The sequence below is a fragment of the Paramisgurnus dabryanus genome, chromosome 2 (assembly GCF_030506205.2).
Source record: "Paramisgurnus dabryanus chromosome 2, PD_genome_1.1, whole genome shotgun sequence".
In the NCBI taxonomy this organism is placed as follows: Eukaryota; Metazoa; Chordata; class Actinopteri; order Cypriniformes; family Cobitidae; genus Paramisgurnus; species Paramisgurnus dabryanus.
The window spans coordinates 3725268-3752525 of NC_133338.1; the positions used below are offsets into that span (position 1 = coordinate 3725268).

At 34.8% G+C, this 27258-nt stretch overlaps 1 protein-coding gene across 1 annotated transcript; it reads right to left on the reverse strand.

Moving 5' to 3' along the window:
• Positions 1–3213: 3213 nt before the first annotated feature.
• Positions 3214–26503, reverse strand: mef2ab (myocyte enhancer factor 2ab). Its single transcript, XM_065294446.2, has 10 exons — positions 26290–26503; positions 21265–21446; positions 15571–15774; positions 11590–11724; positions 8155–8332; positions 7124–7183; positions 6621–6757; positions 5984–6101; positions 5769–5895; positions 3214–4489 (listed from the first exon to the last, which is right to left on the reverse strand). Exons 2-10 carry the CDS (start codon positions 21316–21318, stop codon positions 4165–4167), a joined length of 1338 nt encoding a protein of 445 aa, XP_065150518.1. The 5' UTR covers positions 21319–21446; positions 26290–26503; the 3' UTR covers positions 3214–4164.
• Positions 26504–27258: the final 755 nt, after the last annotated feature.

Here is a 27258-nt window from a genome sequence, read left to right on the forward strand (position 1 = left end):
TAATAATGCCAGGTTACTCTTTGCCCCTATAAAACAAGGCTGCTGTAATCTAGTCATGTGGATGAGATAGTAATCCAACCATTCTAGTGTCTCATTTCAGACGGCTATTGTCATTCTTCTTTTGTAATCAGTTTAGATTATCCGTAACTGAGACATAAATGAGATATGCTGTAAAGTGATCCTCTGCGAAGCATGAAAAATGTATGTGTTGTGTCACAAAATATAAGAATGTAAAATTGAAGGTTGAAATTGTCAAAAGTTTAAATATGGGTACGGCATTACACCTTCAGTAGTCTCAGCCTCAGACAGCACGCCTATGGACCGCCCACAGTCTGTTTAATGAATTTTTATGCATATTGCACACAAAATTGAAATCTTATTGGTTGACTTCATGCAACTTTCTGTTTACACACAGTTAAAGGTACACCTGCAAACAGAGTCATGTTAAGTATCAACAGTATCCATCTATCCATCCACCAATTTTGCCACATTTGTTTACATTTATTTTTACTCTGGTACTAGATCACCACAGATCCATCAGATGGGGTCTTTTTCTGTCTGGGTGGATAAGAATAAACTGCAGTTTGGATCAACTGTGTGCGACGTGTGCTGTTTAGTCAAACCTTTACCAAAGACTTTGGACTTTATTAGCTAATGATAATATGATTTTGTTTGTGAGTTTGTGAGTGGTTAAAGATCTAAACCATAAAAGTTGCTGGTTGGACCAAAAGCATTGTCCCTTAATGGAGGGTATTTTGCATCAGTTTACTGACAAATAAGTTATATTGTAATATGCAATATTTTCCTTGCATCGATCAATGCAATGCAGAATTTGTGCCGAATTCAATAATGAAAACTGCACCCTTGCAGAATTAAAGTAACCTGCATTATATGTAAAATCAAGAAGTTTGCTCTGCTTATTCAAAAAATTCTGACCAAATGAAAACCAAAATGCAATGAAAACCCTTTACTGTAACATGCACCAATGTAAAATGGTGGGAACAATGTGAGCGCTTTGTGTTTCTGTGGTGAAGAGGAAAATACCTCAAACTGTCAACATCAAAGAATCAACATCCTGTTTAATACCCATAAACATTCTTCCACAGAAGTGAATGACCTATATATATATATGTATATTTATATATATAAACAGTATAACTCCACAGCGACTAAACTATATTGACAGCCACAGAGGGAGTACATATGATGTTTATTGCCATTCATTGTGCTGCATAAATAATAAAGGAGTCTTAGTATTTTGCATTTCTAAAATGAGGCAATAACCAAAGTTATATGCATGGGCGTCTTATAAAGTAACTTTATATGGCTTGTGGGAAGATTTTAGGACGAAAAATTGCACATCAGCAGATAAGCCTGATATCAGCAGAAAAATATCTAATGGACAGGCAAGCTTCATATGAGATCTCCAAGGCCTCGTACACACTGCAAACACGCGGGAGTGACAATCCCCTAAATGATTTTTCCATGTCTGTACGGAAAAAGACTCACTTCCGAAAATGCAATGAGAGGTAACCATAGCAACGTTGTGCCCTCTCACATGGTTTCCATTCACTGCTTTGACCAAAATTATTTTACAGCTTTATGTTTTGCAATAAACCTCCATTTTGGCATTTGTAAGGGTTGCTTCACAGAGCGCTGTCTTGCAGTGTTGCCAGGTCCATGTCCTTTTTGGGCTTAGATGCTACTGTAAGATGCATTTATGTTATTAAAGTAGTAAGGTGCCGGTCCCAACATTTTGATCTTTTAGATAATGCATTTGGATTTATCCCTGTATTTTTTTGTGCAATATCTGGCAACACTAGTAAGCAAAATCTTGTGCCTTTGCAATTCTCAGCATCGTGCACACAGACAACTTTTTCCCCTTCTAGGCAGTTAGTTTATTTGAAGGGAGACCTGTCATGCCCATGATGCATGTTTAAATACTTAATAAAAACTAGTTGTTCAGTTCGGCACACACCAAACAGAATTACTGTAAGTTAATTCGGTAGTAGAATGCGGTTGTCACTCCTGTTAATTTTCTGAAGTGTGTGTACAAAACAGGATTAAAGGCAGGGTCCATGATCTCCTGAAAGCCAATGTTGACATTTGAAAACACCTAAACAAACACGCCACTACGCCAATAGAATCCGAACCTTCTGTTGATAGACCCGTCCCAAACTTTCGCAACCCAGGCAATGATGTCAGTTAGTAGACACGCCCCTTAGTGCTGATTGGCTACTTTTGGTAGTCTGCCCGACACTTTTTACCAAAGCATTTTTTAGACATCGTGCACTCCGCCTTTAAGCATTAAAATGTGAAGTGACAACCAAATTTATATGCAGTGTGTACGAGGCCTAAGTGTGGGTTCACACCAGCCGCATTTGAGGTGTCAAATTCGCGTCTAGTTTGCCGCTAGAACATTTTGAGTTTACTCGCTTCATTCACACGTGAAAGCCACACGTGAAATACTAGTCATCGATACATTCACGAAGAAATTTGCGTCATGGGAGAAGCTTCTGGGACTGTGCTCGCTTCATCACGTCACTACTAGAGCAAGCTCCTGATTGGTTAACGAGACGCGTTTTTCCGACAAAGCTCACATTTTTCGACTCGCACGTTTCCTGCAGCAACGCTCAGTTTATGCCATTCGCGCGAACTAGACGCATCAAATAAGGCGGAATTGCACCAAGACCTCCAGACACACGTCAATGCGTCTTTACATTGACTTCACATTGAAATCACTTGACGCCTTCACCGCGGCTGGTCTGAACGCAGCATAAGAGCATCAATAATATTGAAGATGCTATGTTTGATCCTAATGGTCACATTATAAGCATACATAAGCTGTTGCACTAACACTGTTTCATTACCATACTCCCATTACATTCAGTCTGAATAGATGAGAAAAACATATAAAGACTTTATATACTTCATTATTACAGTAAGTCCCCATGAACCGGAAGCCGCGATCTAATTTACTTCCATGACTTTACTTTGTGACGTATTTCTGACAGAAACCGAGAACATTGCATAAGGAAAATAGTGGGCGTGGCTTGTGTTTACACTGTGAACTGATTAGATATATAAGTAGCTGTTTCTTACAGAAATGGAGCTTGCAACAGACTGATAGTTGAAGGGGGCGGGGTTAATGGATGCTCCACCCAAGCTGTCTAGCTGATGTCATACATTTTCAGATTATTTTATGAGAGCACATAAATAAAAAAAATACTTGCGCGGATAAATTGTTTATAATAAACACTGCAATATTCCATAAAAAAATAAGAATTGTCAATTTTGATTTCATGGGGACTTTAAATAGTTGTGTAATTGGAATTCAAAAGCAGCATTCACAATATTCACACTGTATAAATGACATCAAACATAATTCATAAATATACTGTGATTGTGATGTGTTTATAGCCTCTTACAATCCAAATTGGCCTTAAGTTGAAACATTGAAACTTTCTTTGTGCATATTACCATTGTGAACAATTTACCAATGCACTTCAATTCCAAAGGTGAAAAATTTTGGAAAAACAAAAGTTAACCAATAGCCAAATGTCTACTGTGGTTGTTAATATTTTATGCAGTGAGACATCACATTATAGAAGTAAAATGGATTTCAAATACTGCTTTCTTACAAAATAGCGATTATAAGTTTAAGACGAGGTATTGCTAGTAAGCGCCAACAAACAAAGACTTTATTCACAATCCTTAAAATAAATTAGTGTGTCATTTGTACAACTCCTTTAAAGATTTCCAGTTGATCAGGGAAAGCTGATATACCTGAGGTTCACCTGAAAGTCACCTGCAAGTAATCGATCCACAAGTTTCCTATTTCAACCAGCAATGTGTCCACACTGTATGGTCTTATAAAACATGATCATTAAGCCATCATAACTCAGATCCATAGAGGAATAATGAGTCTCTGTCTATATTTATACTGTGTGGCTTTGATCATAAAGGAATCACGAAATTAAAAATAATAAAACAACCATGTTACATTAGTATCAAGCACACAGTCTTCATATTTCCTCTTCTCAGTTTTTGCCGTGTCTTCTCATTATTTGCTGCAAGAAGCAGATAACAACAGCAGTGCTCGTGTCTGCAACACACATTGACAGAAACTTGACTTTCAGACGTTTCCTTTAAAGCAACGTGGTCTTAAGTCACCCAGTTGTCTGTTCGCATGCGTTTGAATGATGGGTCGTCTCGGTCTTCTGTCCTGGGTGATGATCGGCTCTCTTGTATTGAGTTAGCAGTAACTGTTAGAGAGTCCAGACGCTGGTCCTCACGGTCACTACCCTCGTATGAACTACCAGATGAGCTGAAGCTGTCTGCAGAAGACCGGCCCACCTCCTGTCTGGTGTGGTCGGGTATGTTGTGGATGTTGGGGTACAGTGAATTGGCTGGACGTTCTCTGGGTGGAGAGGTGGGCTCTGATTTGATGCTGATGGTAGAGGAATCGGATGGTTGTGGATGTGTGGCCCTGGAGATAACGATGACATCATACATTTTTTTTTACATTTATCCTTATAATGCACGTTCCCATAGTCTGAAAAATGCTGGGTTGTTTAATGAATGGATAAAATATGGACAAACCCACAAAAACTGTGCTTTAAAAATTACAGTAAACTACTGGGGGCTGTGATTGCCAGTAATCTACCGTTAATTTACAGATTTTCAGTATGTTACCGTAATAATACCCTGAAAGCTATCGTCGGATTAAATAATAAAAGAATCATTAAGAAATTTTCGTATTTGACCTAACCATATGTTGAATTAATGCATCATAACCCAGGTGTTTTCTTATGGGTCATGATTAACTCTTTCCCCACCAGCGTTCAAAAAAAACGTTGCCAGTTGCCAGTCAGCAAAACATTTTTTATGATTTTCACAAAAGTTTGATGCCTTCTAGAAACTTTTCTTTAAATATATAAACATATATGAAATTAACAAAAAACAACCCCTCTGCTTTCAAACAAACAATAAAAAAAAAAAAAAAAACGTTTCATCCTATATTCATTTGTTCCCTTTTTATAACTTCTCAAATATGGGTAAGTTTCTTTAAAAATACAAAATTAAAGCAAAAAGCTGAGATAATTGCTTTTTTTAAGATTCAGAGCGATGATCAAAACATACACAGAGTTTTTACTGTTTTTGGATCAGTGGATGCTTCAGTGTTTTATAAGTTGGGTAACAGCACCACCTATTGGAAATATGTGGAAATATGGATTGCCGTAAAAACTCGTCATTGGCAGGGAAAGAGTTAACTGGTCAATATTATTCCAAATTAAAAAAATGTGTCTGCCTTTATAATCTTACTTTATAGGCTTTATGCCCAGCTGCAATACTTCCTGAACTTCAGCCAGCTCCTTGTTTCCTGTCTGCCATTATTGGACAAACTGATTAATCCAGGTGTGCCTGACCTCAGTAGTCACAACAACAATAATCAGTTTGTCCAATAATGGCAGACAGGAAACAAGGAGCTGGCTGAAGTTCAGGAAGTAGTGCAGCTGGGCATAAAGCCTATTGATTTGCTTTAGGGATGACCATTCTTGATGACTTCATCAAATACATCCAAACTTCTTCCCTTCAACATCTGTCTTTTCACATCCATTTAATTCCCAGTAGATAAAATCAAGACCCATTCTACATTTTCTTCATTAAACATTTAATATACTTTTAACATCCCATATAGGTAAAATAGGTTGCGTTTATCAATTTTGCTGAAGGTAATACTGTGAGTGACATCAATTCTATTTCACCTTTGAGTAGTGAAGCCCTGTTGACCAGGTTGACTATGTTCCCATGAAGACCCTGGACCTGATGTGATGCTCTCTGGTGAACTGAAGTCATGTAAAGTACTGGACTCTGCACTGTTCAGGGTATAATCTAGAATAAAATAAGGCAGTGGCTCCAAATGAAGTATTAACCAGATCTACAGATGAATATATCTGACAGAATATGGGATGTGGCTTACCTGTATCGTAAGATGAGGTCATTGCTGAGTACACAAGGCCTTGGGGATGCAGACTTGGGGTTGCCACGGAAACCACCGGTGTGCTTAGTGACTGGCTGGATTGGGGGCTGTTTATTCTCTGAGGTTTCAATAAACAAATACTCAGATTGATTTGTGTGGAAAAAACTAATAGGTTGAAAGTTCGCAAAGGTACCCATGGTATGAATGTAAACAGCATCATTTGTATGAAGATGTCACTTTCTAATGCATTCAAGTGCAACAAATGCATGTGTTAAAATCAGGAATTTAATGCAAATACAATTAAATATAAAACTGTAATAATAAAAAAAGGTTTATGGCCGGTTGCAGTGTTTAGTCAAACCACTAGAGGGACGCGCCAGCATGTGAATGGGTATAATGTTGACTGTTTTGTAAATGTGCACATATTTTGGAATGAAACATTACATAATACTCCATACCAAATGTTCCTCACCTTCCTGGCTGTTTGCAAAAAAATAAAGATTTAAAGACAGTGATCAGTCAGTCTGACGCTGTGTGAACCCAAACCCTTCAGACAGGTTAATACTTTCTCATTGTCACACAACTCCAGGTCTTTATGGACATAGTGGATGTGTAATGGGAGATGATGGAGACTCACCGCTGGAGAGATGTTGTGTACTGGAGGTATGTGAACTCTCAGCTCAGGTCTACGGCCTGCGGTGGACAACACTGAAGATTTCTGCTGTACAACTCCTCCTCCTCCTCCTCCTTCAGAACTACTGATGAAGCCATTTGCTGGTAAAGAAGGAAACAAACAAAAACATTTCCATTAAGAACCTTTAATACCTTCTTTAGATAAAAAAAATATATGAAAATAATGGTTCTTCTATGGCATCGTATTGCCCTTTTACTTTTAATAATGGTGCAAATTACAAGAGCATTACACTTGCATCCCCCTTGTAGGGTGCATCACTTCCTAAACAAAACATTAAGTTATATGATGTAGTGTTGTTGGTTAGTACCTTATTTTTCTGAGGTTAATTACACAGAATTAATGATAAATTAATATATTTTTTTAAATCTTAAGTCATAAAACTGGGGCCCACCTGGCACCATCTCAGAGCCCCCAGTTTGAGAACCACTGTACTAGAGAGTACTCACCCACAGGAGGGGGGTGAAGACCATTTGGAGGTGTGACTGCGGAGGATGTCGGCACACCATCTAATCGTGAGGAGTGATAAAGTATATGAAAGGAGTGATATATAAAATCTTGATCATTTTAATGCAAAAATGTGCTAAATTGCTTTTTTTTACTGTTTGACAGACGTTAGTGACCCCGGCAAAGACAAGCCACTAATTATATACCCTACAAAAAACTACAGTCATAGTATGAATGTATGTACCATAGTGAACAATATTTTTAATACATGATTCAAATTGTACTGAGAGAATAAGATGGAATTATACATGACACATACTGTAGCATTACCATGGTATCATGTGTAAAGGAACATGGGCTAGATTTACTAACAGCTGGCGCAAACTCTTATTTTGTCATTAAAAAGTGATTGTCGGGATTTGCTAAAGATGCGCAGTGGATAATTAGCGATGTAAAGGTGAGGTCTAGTTATTTTTTGCGACTGACCTTATTGCATATGCATCTCTAAGAGTTTCCCTTTCAGACGCAAAATTTATGGGAGGAGATTATTTAAATGATTCACGCAACACAATTTACTAATATTTGTGCGTGTGATATTTCTGGTATTTGCATCATTATTTAACGCATCGCATAGATTAGAGAGCACATGGTACAAGGCAGAGGATTTTTTCGACATGTAACAGTATATCTGGAATGCCAGAGGAACATATTTTTGATAAATATTGTATTTTCAGAGATGTCCATGGTGCTGAACTCAAGCACATCAGGTGTTAGTAAATCACCTGCACCTCATCAGCTCTGCTTATTTGCAACCCTGAACTAATTTGCGCTGCTTTAAGTAGATTGCGTTGGTTATTATAGAAATCAGCTGTTGTGCTTGTGTTATTTAATTTGCGCCTTTTTAGTAAATAACCCACAGATATTACCACTTTCATTGGCACATTTTTCCAATAGTGCTGTCACACTAATTTGCCCCGTTTAGTAAATCTGGCCCATCGGTAGAGTATTTTTTAAGAATGTTGTAGATGCTAACCCATGACAGTGGTAGAATCAGTGCTCTGAAGGCCACTAGAGGACAGAGACAATACACTCGGACCGCTGAGGGACACCGGAGTCTCCAGTGAACTGTCTGTACTGTATGAGAGTGAAGTGGGGGTGCTGACCGGCAAAGTCATCGGCATACAAAAACTCTGCTGACCCAAAACAGCCGGCTGAAAAAGAGGACATGAAATTGAATTAGATTACACAAATAGGGATTTTTTTGCACCCGTTGTATTATCAGCCTGCTAAAAAGTTTAATCGCTTAGAAAAGTAATACAACAAGCTTCATTATTTGAGGTATCATTTGCACAAACACATTACATGCAAATGTTTCATACAAACCCATAATTGTAAATATAAGCAATGGCAGGTTACGCCGAAAGGGTACGCCGAAAGATTAACACTAGGATTGGCTGTATGAATGTGAAACAGTAGAAATGTCATAGTTTCATTTAACATTTACATTACAATTCATGACAGGAAATGGTTGCAATCAAAACCTGTTTTATTAACGCTACAGCGAGGCAAACATTGTAAGCAAGTCTTTAATCAGTATAGATTGAAATGTTGTGAAACAGAAGATGAGGTTATAAATGCGAACAGACAGTATAGGTGACTCTACTGTATGTGGAAATCAGGCCCGGCTCCAGATATGAGATCAAAGGTGGGCCAAGTGATATTCCAGGTGGGCCGGTTGGATGGGGGGGGTTCTTTAATGCTTTAATCTCGCATTTCTATATTTCTATATATATATATATATATATATATATATATATATATATGTGTGTGTGTGGTTTAACATGTTTATTTTTACATTCTCTCTTTTTGCATTTGTAATATTTTTTTGACCCCTTAACAGATCTTAATTAAGTACCTTTAGATTTGATAAAAAGGGGCAGTTCTTTAAAAATAAAGATTTACATCAACTAAAACAAATTTGTTACAAACTAACAATGTTAATTTTATTTAAAATTAGTTTTTCTTAAGAATTATTCTTACTAGAGCTGGGACAAACGACTATTTATTAAAGATTAATCTGTCGACTATTTTTCCGATTAGTCGACTAATCTAATGACTAATTGGACGATTAATCTAATGATTAGTTTCTGTTGCTTGATTAATAAAAACCATAATGTAACTCAAATAAAGGCCAAAACTACTTTAGGGGGTCCATAGTCCATGAAAGAAAACGATGTGTAACTATGTATCAAAAAAGCATGAATGAATGCATCATAAGATGTAAACATAATAAGGGTGAATTTTAAACATTTCTGCTGTATTTCTGTTAAAGGGATTCACCCAAAAAGGAAAATTCTGTCATCATTTACTCACCTTTATGTTCTAAACCTGTATAAATGTATTTTATTTTGATAAACACAAAATAAGATATTTTGATAAATGATGGTAAGCACACAATTAATGGTATGTAAATTAAATTCCATCATGTTGTTTTTATTTCTACTATGGAAGTCAATGGTTATTTCAAATTGCAGAGCTCAATACAAAGGATGTTTGGCAAAAAAAAAACTAAAAGTAAATGTGGATTATTCTTTATTTATGAAGTTACATACGTTTTATTTTTTATATATTTAATTAACTTTAAAGACAAGACAGATTATGCTTATTATAAGACCGAACGCAATCCAATTTTTATTCGTTTAAGACGTACAGTAACCACATCATATGTTTACTATGAAAATCACAAAGACAGCTATTTTGACATACCAGTATGAGCGTTTGTCCGTTTAAGCCAAAAAGACGCAAACATGAAGTCGTTTAAGCTCTGCCTGTGCACGTGCGTTATCGGATATGCGCATCGCGCTTTCAAGTTCAATATGCAATCCAGTCCAGTTAACAATCATACAGAAGCCTATAAAGATCACGTCAAGAATTAAAACACGGTGCTGGGTTTTGTGGTAAAAAGAAATGCCAATCGTAGACTTTATTCAGTCCACAAAAAAATTACTATACACACTTCCAGCCTATATACGCTGAAATCATGTAGTATTGGCAATGTACGACTTCACTTACATCAAGAAAAATTTCCAGCCCAATGACAACTTAAAACCCGCCCAAAAGGAATGAAAACTAGCCCAATTTTTACCTTTGTCCAATCACAGTTGAAAACTCCGGGATTACAACAAAGGCTCTAAAATAAACTCTTGCTTCATTTTTTGGGCCTTAAATTGAATGTTTTGGTCTCACACGTGCGTGTGGCGAGCTGTGTCAAAGCTTCGACGCAAAAATATGACGTCAACGGAATTGACGTCATCGACGCGTCGCTACAGGCCTAATGCTGCGTTCCAGGCAACCTGTAACTCACGACTTCAAAACCACGACTCACGACTCTGAACTGGGAGTACATCGATCTAGTACGAGTTCACGGGTGGGAAGTCACGGGTTTGACTGCCGTTCCAGTGCACTTTCACCGGTAGAAGGTTGTAAAAACACGGGTTACTGGCTGCCTGGAACGCATAGGGTCGTGAGTCGTGGTTTTGAAGTCGTAACTCACGAGTTTAAAAACCTGCCTGGGACGCAGCATAATTCTTACGTCTGTTACAGTATAACATTACAGATTTTTAGCCAAAAGATTGGCTACTATGTGGTGTGGGGCCAGGGTGGGCCAAGCCTCTGATTGGGTGGGCCAGGCCTACTCTGCCCCCCCCATGGACCCGGGCCTGGTGGACATATCTGTATGCCATTAATAATACAAAAAAATTGATCAACGTCTTCTTTTCAGCCCTTTCAATATGAACCAGAGAGAGTAACATAAACAATGAACAATTTAGAAATCATACAAATGAAAGATTATTAAAATAAATAGCATTTACTATAGTAAACTAGTACTATTTCAAGCCGACAACCATTACACTAGGGTGACCATACGTGCCATTCATTCCCGGACGCATCCCGTCCAGGATTTCGGTGCGGCTTCCGGAAGTCGTATTTGTTGACCGCATACCCCATTCAGTTAAAAACATAATATACTGTATACAATCGTTGTTTCATTCTTACCTTAAAATGTAACGGTTGTTTTTCTGTAATAATAAAAATAATCCTCTATGACGTATGCGGTCGACAAATACGAGTTCCAAAAGACGCACCCGAAATCCTGGACAGGCCGGGTCCGGGAAGAATGGCAAGTATGGTCACCCTACATTACACGTCATCGACCCTGAATGCACTATGCGTGAAACATAATGACGGCCTCCATATGTTAAAATGAGTATTACATGATGTGATTTTTTAAGGTAATGAAAAAATGTAGTGTTTCTATCAAGGATTTTGGCAAACATAAAGTATTTAAGCAAATCTTCATAGCTGAGGTACACTTTAAAGATGTTCAGACTCTTCATGAGCAATTAATGAACTACTAACCATGAAACATCCAATGCCATATCATTTATTAACAAAATAAAATTCTTACAATTTTATGATTTCTCATCATATTGTCAAACTCTTGGTTGATCTTTTGATATTTCTCTTCTGTGTGAGGAGTAAGGATGTATGAAGTGTCCGGGTCTGGACTCTCACAGCCTCTCTGTTCCTTTTTGTTTAATACCTGCAGTCAACAGCACAGAAAAATGAAATATAATCATACAAACATTCAACAAAATTACTACAGCTTTAAAAAAGCAGCTGAAAGGAGGGGCGTCATGCCCATTCAAACCGAGGGGCCAAATCGAGAAATTTTGTGCAAAAATGCATTCCTCTAATCATTTTATATAAACATATTTTTTAAATCAGTATCGAACATTAAAATCATTCACCTGACTGTTGCTTCTGTCATTTGTTTATATACTTTATGGATTTAAAATTACATTAATTTGATAGCGTAACGTAGTTATTGTGCAAATTCATTGATGGCACAATTATATATAAATAAGTCATTAAACAGAACGTAAATAAACAAAAAAGCCATTTCAGATGTAATTATAATGCCAATATGTCTTTATTCAGATTTTTACAGTATTTGACATAAAAGTTAGTCAACACATTTATTTTGGTGGTTTTTACATGAAGGCAGGGAGGCTCAGGTTGTTAGAAATTATAAGCGGGAATGCCATGGAAAAGACTGTGAAAGCTCAAAAATGTTTATTTTAATGTCTTTGTTTGCACAAATTTCTGTGAAATGTGCACACTGAGCCCCCTTAAAAAATTGGTGCATGTAAGTATACGCCTTAGAAAGATAATAAAAAAAACAGTGAAATGCATTTACACAATACATATACTGTAGATTTACATTTGAAAACATGAAGGTTTAAGAACAGCAACATGCATTTAACTATATTATAATCTTGTAAATCTAGTATGAAATAAATACCTATACTACTTGTATTAGGTACGAATTACACATTCAGAAACACATTCGTGGTGCGCACAAGTCTTATTGATTCATGTATGCTAATGAAACCATAAAAACCTTTGACTTTAGAGCTCACGTTTCTTAGTAACAAATACTTATTTTTAGCTACAACCAATTAGCACAGCTTCCAGTAAATCTGTCCACATTACTTCAATACAAACATTTACACCCTATTATATATTCTTTTGGTTTGAGTTTTTTAAATTGCTCAATTGTTTTTAACCCAACTGTATTATTGGGTAACAACAACCCAGCATTAGGACATATTTAACCCAGCAGTGTGTTCTGTCCAATATTTACCCAGCATGTGTTAAAAACAACCCAGTGTACAGTTTCCAACAGATGACTATTGCTTTTATGCCACTGCAGACGATAGAATAACCTCAGATAGCTTTATACTGTCTGATCAAATGCACGTGAAGATGCACATGTAATACGAGTACAGGCCTCTGAGAAGACAATGATCTATCATTACCACAGCCGGCACGCTTGAAATCCAGCTCTACTCTCTGCTAACTATATTACAGGCACAGTAAATGTAGACCGTACACCCAGATACTGCTGGCATTACATGCATTAGTGTAATCTATCACAGGCTCTTCTCTTATATCCGGGTAAATCAGGCATTGGCCCACACTGAATCTGCTCGTATTTTCTGCACAGATTTAGATCTGCAGACTGGATTCAAACATCAACTGAATATGCAAAGTGTGAATAGTGGGTGTCAACTGCTGCAGAAGGATCGTTGATAGGGCTGGGTATCGATTCAGATGTTCCAGATCGATTCGATTCTCGATTCAATTTTCGATTCTGGTCCACGGGTCGGTTTTTATACTCGATTCTCGATTCAACTCAATGAATATAGATTTAATACAAATACTATATTAATAAAAAGAACAGTGAACAGCAGTTTACAAGTTGGTAATTAATAAAAAGAAATTAAAGGGCACAACACTATCGTCGTCGTCTTGCTTACGAAATCTAAAATGCTTCCATACATCTGACTTTTTATGTGAAGGTGGCATCAACGTCGATGAAGCACCTTAAACCGCCATTTTAAGCACTGAATGAATGAATGAATGAGAGGCTCGCCTCTCGCTCCTTGGTAACATCGCGCAAGGCAAAAAAGATGGGGGACATCTACTGGAGAAGACTTGTAATTAGATTAACGTTAATCTTATGTTCAATGTTTGCGGAAATAAATATGAAAGAAAAAAAACGATTCTGCTCTTTGAAAATAGATTTTGAATCGACCACGTTTAAAAAAACGATTAATCGAAAAATAAATTTTTTGCCCAGCCCTAGTCTATGACATGCATGTTTTTGGTCCAGGGACATTATTTAAAAATAACTTGATACATTTACGAAATGTGTTACTTTATTCTATAAACTTATTTAGTTTAAATAAATTTTTAGTATATTTTAATAATAAATACAAATTTTTGTTTGGTATCTTGGTATTTCTGTAACTTGTAAAATGGCAGCTGTCCGTACAAATTAGCAGTTTAAGGCAACGGATAAAAATTGTGTTTAAATTATACAAAATTTAAAATAAGATACTTTATTTTATGCTTGAAACCTTTCCTACAAACAAATTTTATGAACATCAGTAGTTTTTGTGATGTTTGGATAACTTTTGTCCCACAATTTGAATGTTCTCACATTTTTGTCTGAATCTAATTTAATGTATTGGGTTTTTGTGTCAGGTGTACAATGTAAAACTAGAAAAAAATGCTATTTGATAAAACACATTTAAATTTATAAATTTGATATCACAGGCAAAAGCTTTTGCAAGCATTCAAGTAGAAGTCTGTTAAATGTAACTTCATTGCAGAGGTCAGGTGGTGCGACCAGAAAGTCATAGTGTTCAACTGCTTTGAATGCCCCTAAGAAATAAAAATCATTTGTTTGAATGAGCTTATCATTTAGCTAATAATTTTAGTTTTAATAAATGCAAGTTTAGGTTGTTAATAATCGTTACCTTTTTAAATTATTATTCTTAAATGTATGGTTCCAAAATTGGTAAAGTTGTTTTACGCATTGAAACTATTTTCTGTATTATAATTTAAAATTCCACTATTACATAAACAAACAATCAGCATAACACAGGGAGCGCATGAAATCTTCTGGCAAATAGACAATGATTGGTTGTACCACCATTTTTTGACATTTTTTGAATGGGGGTATCAAATATTTTGTGGAAAAAAAATGTACAATGAACTGAAATGTTGTTTAATAAACAAAAATGTATAGACACATTGTTCCTGACTAAAAATATGCATTATATTTTAAAAGATATGTTTAGGAGTTTGTTTTGGGTATTATCTTTGAAACAAACAATGCATTTAAAGGGCACCTATTTCATTGCTAAAAAACAATGTTATTTGTGTATTTGGTATAATACAATGTGTTTGCGTGGTTTATGGTAAGAAAACCACATTATTTTCCACATACCATACATTTTTGTAGCTCCAGATATCTTGCCTTCCTCGTCGATCTGAAAAGCGCTGTTTCACCGATTGGCCAGCTAATCTGTACGTTGTGATTGGCCTGAATACCTCTAATGTCAGCCGGAAATATGGCTCTTTACCATGTTTGAAAGATTCGCTCACAAAGCAATGCTAACAGGAGTTAACTTACAGGCTGTGAGTCAAAGTGTGAGGAATTTTGATAATGTCGGTCTTGTTTACATCACCAACCCCAGGAAGTAATCTGTTGCCTACAATTTGTGTGTTTGTTGTAGTCCAAGAAAAGAGATTTACGTTGGAAACGATAACTCGCATCCTTGTTTAACTTGGGGTTTGGACCTTTGGGATATTGTTAACATGTACTAATACACACTTACACACCAAAGGAAATGTAAGGAAAAGTTTTTACATAGTTGCCCTTTAATACATATAATTTAATTTTAGCCAATCATAAGCGAATCATAACTGAGACATTAATGCTGTACTATAAATACAGTCAGAAGCGTCATCCATTTGTTTTCTTTTAAACTTGACACATATCGAACTTGACCTTTATAAAAGGAAAATCACTTACTTCCATAATATCAGCGTTGGTTCTGCTCTCGTGTGGTTCATTGTATTCGGTGTATTTGAGTAAGACCTTGTCCATGTCTGTGCTGGCGTACTGAAAGAGTTTATTTGAGCTGTTGAAGATAATCAGGGCTATTTCACAGTCGCACAAAACACTGAGCTCATACGCCTTCTTCATCAGACCAAACTTTCTCTTCGTGAACGTCACCTGAGAAACAAAGGACACGTATTAAAATGCATACTAGTTGATAGTTAGCATGGGTGCCAGACGAATTTAGCCCCGCCAACAACATTTTAGGCTGGGGGAAATTCAGTCTGGAGTCGCTCCGTTGTGGCGCTACTATACTCGAACAAAAACTGTCGGACCAATCAAATTGTCAGGGAGGGCTTTATACGATGATGGACATATGATCAACAGTTCCGTTATCAACAACGTGACCAAAGAACGCTTGTGTTTAATCCGTTTACAACAAAGACGGCACCGCTGCAGAATTTATATGTGAAGATTCAGCCATCGAGTCTATTCTAGAAGATATCGACAGTGCATTGATTTTAAAAGAGGAACAGAGAAACGCGATCAATACATTTGTTGATTGGAAAGATGTTTTACCGTCCCACCTGCGGCATTCAGCAAAAGTTTAATTTATCAGCTGACTCTGATGGTCGCTAACAAGATGGGACACAATGAAAAAGGGCAACTCGGAGTGCACGACAACGTGGATTTAACTAGCAGCTGTTGCCAGCTCCTTTACAGAAGTTCATGGATGAAGTTCATCTAACTTACGAATGGTAAGAGATAGTATGACTGTATGACTTAGTAAATAACTCACAATGTTATGAATGAAATGTTGTAAACATAGAAGGTGTCGATGAATGGTGGCTTGATGACACACTGGAGCCACCGGGCATGGCCCCGCCCAAATAATCTTGAAAACAATTCACAACTACATAGTTCACAGTCTTTGTAAAGTGTTTTAGTTAATACATAACTAACATTTATAATGTACTTAGAAATAATTTTCTGAAATGACTTTTTTTTACATAATTTATAATAATTTTATTTGATTGACGCAAGCATCCATTGTTTGAGAGACAGCAGCTTTCCCACATGTGGGTGTGGGTTCAGCACAGAAAGTGGACACACAGCTTAAGAGCAGGGAATCCTGCATGTTTTTCCAAGATTTTACAACTTATTTTATGTACTTGGGTATTTTTTATTATTCAAATTTGGCTGGGTGGTCACATTTTTCTACAATGTGACAAATTGAGAACACATTTATTAAATGACTTTACATGACAACTTGTCTAGCAAATCGACAATGGGAGGTTTTACCACCTGACATGTTTTTTTTTAATCAAAAATATTGTAAAAAAAATGTAAATGTAAATTTAATGCAATGCTGTGCAGAAAATCAATGTTAAACACAAAAACATATGATATCTCTACAAATGTAATTTGGTTAAACAAGATAGATTCAAGTAGAAGTCTGTTAAATGTATATTCATCGCAGAGGTCAGGTGGTGCAACCAGAAAGTCATAGAGTGCAACTGCTATGAATATCCCTAAGAAATAAAAATCATTAATTTGAATAAGCTAATAATTTAGCAAAAATTTTTAGGTTTAATAAATGCACACTGCAAAAAATGATTTTCAAGAATAAATATTCTTAGTATTTTTGTCTTGTTTTCAGTAAAAGTATCTAAAAATTCTTAAATTAAGATGCTTTTTCTTGATGAGAAAATAAGTCTAGCTTTTAGACCAAAAATATTAAATTTAAGTGATTTTGTGCATAAAACAATCAAAAAAATCTACCAATGGGGTAAGCAAAAATCTTGAAATTTTTTATAAATTCAAGAAAAATTTGCTTACACCGACAGATTTTTTTGATTGTTTATGCACAAAATCACTTAAATTTGATATTTTTGATCCAAAAACTAGACTTATTTTTTTGTGTTGTTTTGCTCATCAAGAAAAAGCATCTTAATTTAGGAATTTTTAGATATTTTTACTGAAAACAAGACACAAATACTGAGAATTTTTTTTTTTTGAAAATCTTTTTTGCAGTGCATGTTTAAGTTGTCTGTAATTGTTACCTTTTTTTAATTATTATTCTTTAATTAATAGTTCCCAAAAGTTTTATGGTAAAGTTGTTTAAAACTATTTTCTGTATTATAAGTTTAAATGTCACTATGACACAGGGAGCGCATGAAAACTTCTGGCAAATGGTTGTACCACCTGACATTTGTTGAATGGGGATATCAAACATATTGCGACAAAAAAACAAAATGTACTGAAATGTTGTTTAATAAACAAAAATGTATAAACGCATTGTTCTTGACTCAAAATATGATATATTGAAAACAAGTGATATCTCTACAAAAGTAATTTGGTGAAACAAGATAGATAGACCTTTTTCAACAACTGATGGCAATGTAGAGATATCATTTCATTCCATGATTTTTAATAACATTTATTAATTTAGTAAATGCATTTATCCAAAGCGACGTATAAATACAACCTTAAAAATAAAGGTGCTACACAATAAAAAAAAATAAAGAAAGCATTTTTTTGTAGAATGGTACCATAAAGATCCTCTATAAAGCATGTTTTTCCATGATATCTTATTGTACGAGTAGGTTCATTAAAGCATCAGACAAACACATTCTTCACTTTAGCTTTTCACGACTGTCTGACTGTGCCCAGCTGTCAGTGTTGCCAGATCTTCTCATGTTTCCTGCCAATTATCACCCATCCCTGAGGAATCCCATCACTGCTGAGGGCCAAACTCTTACAACAGTGCATGTAACACTAACTGAGAAACAAGCTCTTCTACTGTCAGTCATGTGTAAAATCAGCTTTCACAGCTTCATCCACAACTTACAAAGACTTACTGAGCTGCCGAGATCAGATCATTTTCATACACCATATGTATTCCCAATCCTGTATATGTATCTGATAATTATTTAGTGCCACGTTTAATGCAATAATTCATACTGATACTATGGTGGTGTTGTAGGTGAAAGACACAAGGCGTAGTGTTTGTCAATGCCTAAACCACTAAACCATCAGCGTAAATTACTGATAAAAGCAATCTATATACCAAAAATAATAAGCGACCACACAAGATTAGCTCTGTGGCTTGGGTCAGATTGTGTTAAATTTAGACGCTGTGTAAATTCAGGGCTGTCTCTGTGGTTTTGCTTTGAGTGATGACCATCAGAGTTAAAGAGAGATTTTGTACAACCTCTCAGTGGATTAATGAGAGATGTGGAGCGGCCTCATTACAGCGACCACACCGCAGGACTTCACACACCACAGATCTACACAACAGATCCTCTGTTGTCTGACTGAACACTCATTAAACAAGCTACTGAAAAATAAAGCTCTCACACCAGAGATCATCTGAACGGACATTTATCATATACTGTAGGTCAGGGATGAAGGTTCTGGGTTTTACGGCTCCAATGGTCTACAAACCAGAAGGGATTTGAAAGAAATCTTTGTAGATGATTCCGAAAGAAGTCAGCATTTTGTGTGCATGCAAATTATAAGATGACGGATGGAATGATAACATGAAACAAAACTAATAGTGATGCTTTAGGGGTTTACTGAGGGGTTGATAGACATCTTTTATGTAAGGAATTTAGGACGAGGACTACTCCATAAAAATCGATAAGGGATATAAAGCTGTGATGTATTTGTGTTATTTTGAGGCTTTATGTCATAAGAGTCCATTCAGGTTGGAAACTTTCCACCGTTTTTCAATATTTTACTATGTTCTTACCTCAACTTAAACTAATTAATACATAGCCTACCTATCTTTTCTCAATGCGTGCATTTAATTTTTGTACAACGCGTCGTGAATGTGTTAGCATTTAGCCTAGCCCCATTCATTCCTTAGGATCCAAACAGGGATGAATTTAGAAGCCACCCAAAATTTCCGTGTTTTCACTCCAGTCCATCCCATTTACTTAATACCATGCATCTACATTTATGTATTGATTTCTTTCTTTTTTAAACATTGTCGCTCTGGGTTAGGGGTTAGAAAAACTTTCTGTTACATAAAATAACATCCTAAACTAAACCCCAATTCTAACCCCAACTCCAGGCGACCATGGTTTAAAAATAGACCAAAAAGTGGAAAAACCTATATATTAAATGACATCCTAAAGCAAATCCCAAATCAAACCACAACTGCAAGCGACATGGGTTTAAAAATAGAAAAACATTGAGAAACCAATACATAAAATGACACGAAAAAGTGTGTGGAGTGCGGAAAAAAATGGAGTTTGGCGTATGTATTGCACAACATTTTAAAATGCATGATATTTATACGCAATTCATAATTACACAGAGATGACAAGGCGCTGTGATCAAAAACTTGAAACCACCTTAAAAAGTTTGTTTTTGACCAACACTGCAAAAATGACTTAGTACTTTTGTCTTGTTTTTAATTCAAATAACTAAAAATTCTTAAATCAAGATGTATTTCTTGATGAGCAAAATTACCTAAGAAAATAAGTGTAGTTTTTAGACAAAAAATATCACATTTAAGTGAATTTGTGCATAAAACAAATAAATCTGCCAATGGGATTTGAATTTTTCCACAAATTTAAATAAATTTATTTTCTTAGGTCATTTTGCTCATCAAGACAATGGGTCTCATTCACTAAGCATGTGTACGCATGTATTGGTTCGTAAAATTTTAGCTAACAAATCATAAATCAGCAAAAACTTTTATACTAAAATTTTCTCTAAATGTTTGCAATAACGTTAGAACAACTTAGACCACACATACGCAATAATCATGAACAAGGAAAAAGAACCATATAATATATATCTGTGTTATATATTTTATATATTTTTTCCTTGTTCATGATTATTGCGCATGTGTGGTCTAGTTGTTTTTATGTTTTTGCATACATTTAAAATTAATTTTAGTTTTTGTTGAATCATGATTTGTAGTTAAAACGTCTGTACGCACATTTTACGAACAAATTTGTGCGTACGCATGCTTAGTGAATGAGACACAATGCATTTTTATATAACAAAAATACTAAGTAAGAAAGTCATTTTTTAAGTGTTGTCATGTAATTGAACAGACAAACCACTTAAAAACGATAGCAAAAATCATTGTTGTGTTAATGGCTTCTAAAACACTGCTAATGAAATGACTACCATCTATTTCAAATAAATGAAAGTAGCTTTTGATAATGACCCTAATGCTGATATCGCTACATGAAAAATAAATATATTGTACTCTATATGCATCTGTGTTTGTACAATACAATTTAAATCCACAATATGTAAGATTTTTACCACTAGAGGTCGTTATCTCACAATAACAAAATAAAAAAGGTGAAGCTTAACGACATTTGGAGGACAACGCAAATATGTATATTTTTTATATTTTATTACAAAAATATTACATATTGTGGCTTTATCTTAAAACACATGAATGCACATTAATTTACACAAAATATTTATGTAAAATTCACTTCAATTGTTAAAAATGTGCATTACCTATTGACACGGCTGTTTGCATTTGACACGTTTTCCAGCAATAATTAATAATCTCAAAATGTCCAGAAAAACCAAATGAAATATTAGCCAATATTCTCAGTTCATGTAGTGACTCATAAACTGATTTGGATTAGCTTGAGAAGCACCTGGCAGATTTTTGACTTCAGATCTCACCTGTCGGTTTCTCTCGTCCATTATGCGAGTGATCTGGATCTTCTTTCGGCCCATCGTCCTTCCTTTCGTTTTCACTCCTCCAAACAAAATCCTTTATTTTCCAGTGATTATGAGAGATTGCGGTTTGGTTTTATTGCATCATAAGAAACCAATTCCCCTCTTTATTCTTCAACACACATAACCTGCAAGCAACATAAGGGGATTTTAGGCAAGAAGGATTAACTATTTCATGAATATGTACTACAATACATAGAACTACAATATCATAAACAGCAAAGACAAATATGAGTGAATGATGACACAAAGCAACGTTTCGGTGTTACCAGCGGTATAATCAAAGAAACATTTCTGAAATCATCCATCTTCAAGAGCTCTCTGAACACTGCCGCTGAAAGATCCTATAAACCCAATTGCTTTATCTCTACTATTTTAAAATTTCTACTTTTACAACATTGACTGTAGCACTCATGCATTCTTCATCGATATGCATCTTATTATATAACTAAATTATAATCCATCAAAAATTGTCAATTTGAAATGACATTAACTTTGGTTAACACATGCTAAAATATGCATTAGAGGCAACTATGGAAATACAAAATAAGTTCACTCAAATTTTAAATAAATAACACTGCAATAAAGCAATGCAAATAAAACACAAGCAAAAATCACATCCAACATAAATCTCAACATGTCATAATGAAAAACACCCTTCAAAAGTTCACTCGATATCAGAACACGGCTTACTTCAAGAATACTGCAGGTACAATACAAATCCAAGATAAAAATCACAAAATTCCTTGTATTTCTCCTTGGCTTGGAATTATTTCCAAAATCTTCAGAAAAAAAGTTAAAGTTGGTTAAATCTAAAGACTAAACATTAAAGTCACAACATGGACTTCTTAAGTAGATCCTCAGTTCAGAAAAATTGATGTGTGGTGTTCAGGTCTTGAGATGTATAAGGAGACAAAGAAACGACACCCTCATTCCTGCACTTTCACACCTTCCCGCTCATCTCCTCCGTTACCACGGCAACCAACCAAATGTCTTACATATGATCTATCAGCTGTCTAAGTGTAAGAAAAGCTGCCGAGTAAACGCACAATGCCATGATGCTGTTGTAAAAATTAGCAGTGTTTAAAAAATTCTAATCTTCTTCAGAATGCAAAAGTTATTTATATTGTTTTAATAATAACTTTTTTGATGCATTTTTGATGGAGTTACTGTACAGAGATGAATGTAAAAAGAGAGTTAGATTTGGGGTATAAAAAGTGCTAGTTTTTATTCTCTGTTGTTGTTTTTATTTACTGGTTTAGGTGGAACAATGATGCATTGATTCCTAAAGTGATTCATTTTGGCAGCATTGTTAATTCAGATTTTTATAGTTTGTTATACTGTAATGTGTAATTTCATGCTTTTGTAAAAATATTTTTTTTCTTGAGAAATTTTTTTTTTATACATTATATTTTATTAAAAAAAGAAGTGTAAGATGTATTGTTGGCATGGAAACTTTTATATGAGGGTGAGTGATATGCAATATAGTAGATTTGTTGCTAACTAAGCTCTGTTTGATGGTTCCCATAATAAAAACACAAGCATGTTTAATGTCTGTTTGGAAAACATCTGGATTTAGAAGCTTGTGTATATACTTCACAGGCGATTCCTTTGTTGTCGAAAATTTTATTATATTTATGTTTTTGCTATTAGTGAAATAAGTAGATCTGAACTGAGCTGTCTTGTTAATAACATCAAAAACATTCTTTAAGTACTCAGGCAGATTGCTTTAAAAAGTAACAAGGATTTGGAAATGAATGAATGGTTTAATTATACAGATATTCTCTGGTGTATTTATAACTCACAGATGTCTAAAGCAGATTGGATTTTTCACAATAAAGGATGTATAATAAATTTAGTCATTGTTGCAGTTTCTAAAAGGTGAACTCTTATGACTGAACAACTATATAACATTATTAAGCCCAGCTGACTTTATCTCACACAGAGCTCAATGACTCAAAACACATGTAACAGGATCTGCTGACTGTCCCCACAAGATTTTATCTTACAAAGAAATATCTATTTTATCCAGATATTATCTATCTACGGAAATATCTAAGTTCAGATTTGTTTATTCTTTTTATGAAAAATTCTGCACTCTCAGCAAAAACATGACTTAATATTTATATTATGACTAACTCTCACAAAACCAAAGAACCCTCACTGAGTTACAGATGTAAAAAACAACCTATGACTCCCCTTGATTTTATACCACTGTAAAAAAAGCAGCATGAAGTTAAAACAACTTGGTTTTGGTATAAAACAACTTGGTATTTTAAGTTTTGGCCTTTGATAAGTTGACATAACTTATAAAATCAAGTTGAAATAGTTTACCTTATTTTTTTAACATAAACATAAAAATATATTTAGTTTTGACAAAAATGCTGTGTATATTTACAGTGTGTGTATGTTTTAAGAGATTACAGAGCTCACATGAGGAATTAATGAAGTATAATCTTATGAAAATAATTGGTAAAACTGTACATTTTTGTAAAAACAATACATTTCTGTATAAACTTTACATTTTTTTGTAAAACTTTACATTTTCAGTACAGACATTACAGTTCTGTAAAAACTAAATATTTTTGGTAAGAACTGAAATTTTTTTGTAAAAGCGGTACATTTCTGTAAAAACTGTAAATTTTAGGGTAAAACTGTAAATTTTTGGGTAAAACTGTACATTTTCTGTAAAAGCGGTACATTTATTTAAAAACTGTACATTTTCTGTAAAAACTGTACATTTCAGTTAAAACTAAACGTTTTTGGTAAAAACTAAATGTTTTTGGTAAAAACTAAATGTTTTTGGTAAAAACTAAATGTTTTTGGTAAAAACTGTACATTTTCTGTAAAAACTGTACATTTTAGTTAAAACTAAACGTTTTTGGTAAAAACTAAATGTTTTTGGTAAAAACTAAATGTTTTTGGTAAAAACTGTACATTTTCTGTAAAAACTGTACATTTTAGTTAAAACTAAACGTTTTTGGTAAAAACTAAATGTTTTTGGTAAAAACTAAATGTTTTTGGTAAAAACTGTACATTTTCTGTAAAAACTGTACATTTCAGTAAAAACTAAAGGTTTTTGGTAAAAACTAAATGTTTTTGGTAAAAACGGTAAATTTTCTGTAAAAATTATACCTTTCTGTAAAAACTAAAAAAATTAGGTAAAGACTGTACATTTTCTTTAAGAGCGGTTCATTTCTGTAAAAAATTACATTTTCTGTAAAAACTGTACATTTCTGTAAAAACTAAACATTTTTGGTAAAAACTGTACATTTTCGGTAAAAACTGTACATTTCTGTAAAAACTAAAAAAAAAATGGTAAAGACTGTAGATTTTCTGTAAAAGCGGTACATTTCTGTAAAAACTGTACATTTTCAGTAAAAGTAGGACATTTTCAGTAAAAGTAGTACATTTCTGTAAAAACTGTACATTTTTAGTAAAATTTGTACATTTTCAGTAAAAGTAGTACATTTCTTTAAAAACTGTACATTTTCTGTAAAAACTATAAATTCTCTGTAAAAGCAGTACATTTCTGTAAAAACTGTAAATGTTCTGTAAAAACTGTACATTTCTGTAAAAACTAAAAAATGTTAGTAAAAACTGTCAATTCCTGTAAAAACTGCATTTCTGTAAAAACAGTACATTTCGGTACATTACAATAAGTACATAAATCTGTTTTGTACCAAAAGATCCAAGACAATTGTATTTCTTTTTATATGACAACAAACACACAACTCTCAAATTTATTTTATATTAAACTACTTTACAGGAATCTCTCTCTTCTCTGTTAAATCTTCATCATAACTGCATTTATTTTTAAACAGTATACACATAAATTGCTGCTGCATGTCAAAGGTGACAGTGAAGAACTAGGAGTGGATTAAGAAATTAAAATTAGCATAAAACTCAGGTTTAAGTAACTCAATGAGATACTTCCTTTGATCTTTATTACTGAAAGTCAGCAAATGTTGTTTATGAGTTCAATGAAAGTATTTTATGATAGTATTTTATCTTAGTTTTTTATAATTTCCATGACCTTGGAATTGCTAGTGTCATGTTACATGTTGCTACAGGAAAGCTCTATTCCAAATAACAAGTTCACAATAGAAGTGTATAAACAGTCTGCCTTATATGATAGTGTATTAACTCTTTTCAGACAGACTAATCTCATGAGTAAATAATACAGTAAAGAGTTTTATAGCACCGCGTCAGGTTCACAGCATCCACCCCTCGAATCCTCTGTTTTGGCCGCCATGGATGTTAACAGTCAGTCTAATAACACACATCATGTGCCTTCCCAAAATCATATGTAGAGTTTAATTTGGTGAAGTGTAGACATTTCTATTTACAATTCACACAAGCATGCATCTGAATACATTTAGAAACCATTATACTTGATTTATCGAGCATAAGATGTTAAATCTGTTTAGGTATAAAAGTGTGGTGCGGTGGTAAGATAGAGGCAGCCAAAGGTTTATAACTCTTTTGTTGGACCCAAGTCCAAAGAGACTCCACAGGAGCACAGAAGATTCCTCTGGATCAAGGACAACTCCAAAAAGAAAGCCACAAAGCAATAAAACTTTCAGAAAAAGTACAATATCTGTCTCTGGGCTGAATTAAACCTGCTCTCAGAGACTCAAGTTAAACTTTGAATGCTGTTTAACATTCACACGTGTGCAAACGCCCAACATAACAAACTGAAACCCAACAGTGACATACAGAATACTCTGTACACATTATCTGTGATAGTACAGTCAAGACTCACACATCTTTGGAGCAGATAAAGATTTTTAAAAGCCATCTCACAATTAATAAAGTACAGCCCGCTGTACATAAACATGCATGTAATAGTGCATATTTAATATAACACACCCAGTGTCAGAAGTCTACAATGCACTGAAGATCATTTTTCAAATAGCAATCTACTAGTTTACCTTCTTAAACAAGGACTTTACATGTTCATTCACTTACCTTCAGTCCGATGTTTTCCAAGTAAAAGACAGACAAAGGAGCAAACTGATTTCATAAAACAGGGAAAAATCTGTAATAATCCCGAGTCATTCCTGGACTAGTGAGCGAGATCCGTGAGGAGACTCATCTGGAGCTCACAGCAGCTCCTCCCTCTTTCTCTCTCTCTCTCTCTCATACATCAGTGTCCTTCAGAGACCTTCCAACCCTCTTCACAAATAAACTTATTGATTCTGTCTCCCGTGTCAATGGACCAACAGACAAGAAGACGTATTGCACAGAGCTGTGTATGAAGCACATATGAAAAAAATAGATTACATTTTTTTAAAGCGATGAGCTTTTCATACAAACGGTAGCTTAACTACGAAGGTTAAATAATTTGATACAGGCAAAATAAGTGCAGCTGTCACAAACAATTTGAAGACAGAGGATGAACTCAGTAGAGATATTATGCATACATCCAGCAGGTGAGTATATCAACCAGCACACAGCACAACAACGAAGAACGATGGAGACAAGGAACACCAACCAACATGAAATCTATACCAAGGCTCACTGAGGATAAATACACAGAGCTCAGGTAAGTTTCCACAATGAATCTGTAGTTGTGGGTATTTATTTGACCAATGATGGGACTGTGATGGTGAATAGGTTTGAATAAATCATAGATCAGATGAGGGGTGAATATATTGTTGAATGAATCTCTAATGGTTCCCTCATCTCTAAGGGACTGCCAACTGCCAACCCCATTCAGAGGCAACAGTTGTTGTTTTTTTAATATCCTTATCCGTTCTCCCAAGGGTTTTTCCCTCCTAGGACTTATTTTTCCTCGGATAAAAGCCCGGGTTTTTTTTCTCCTAGGGGGTTTTTCACCCCAGGGAGGCAGCCTTTTTGGTCTTTACTTAGCTTCCTCTTCTAGACGTTACTTAAGTAATACGTTCGCTTATAATATTGAGTCATAGCCGCAGCAAA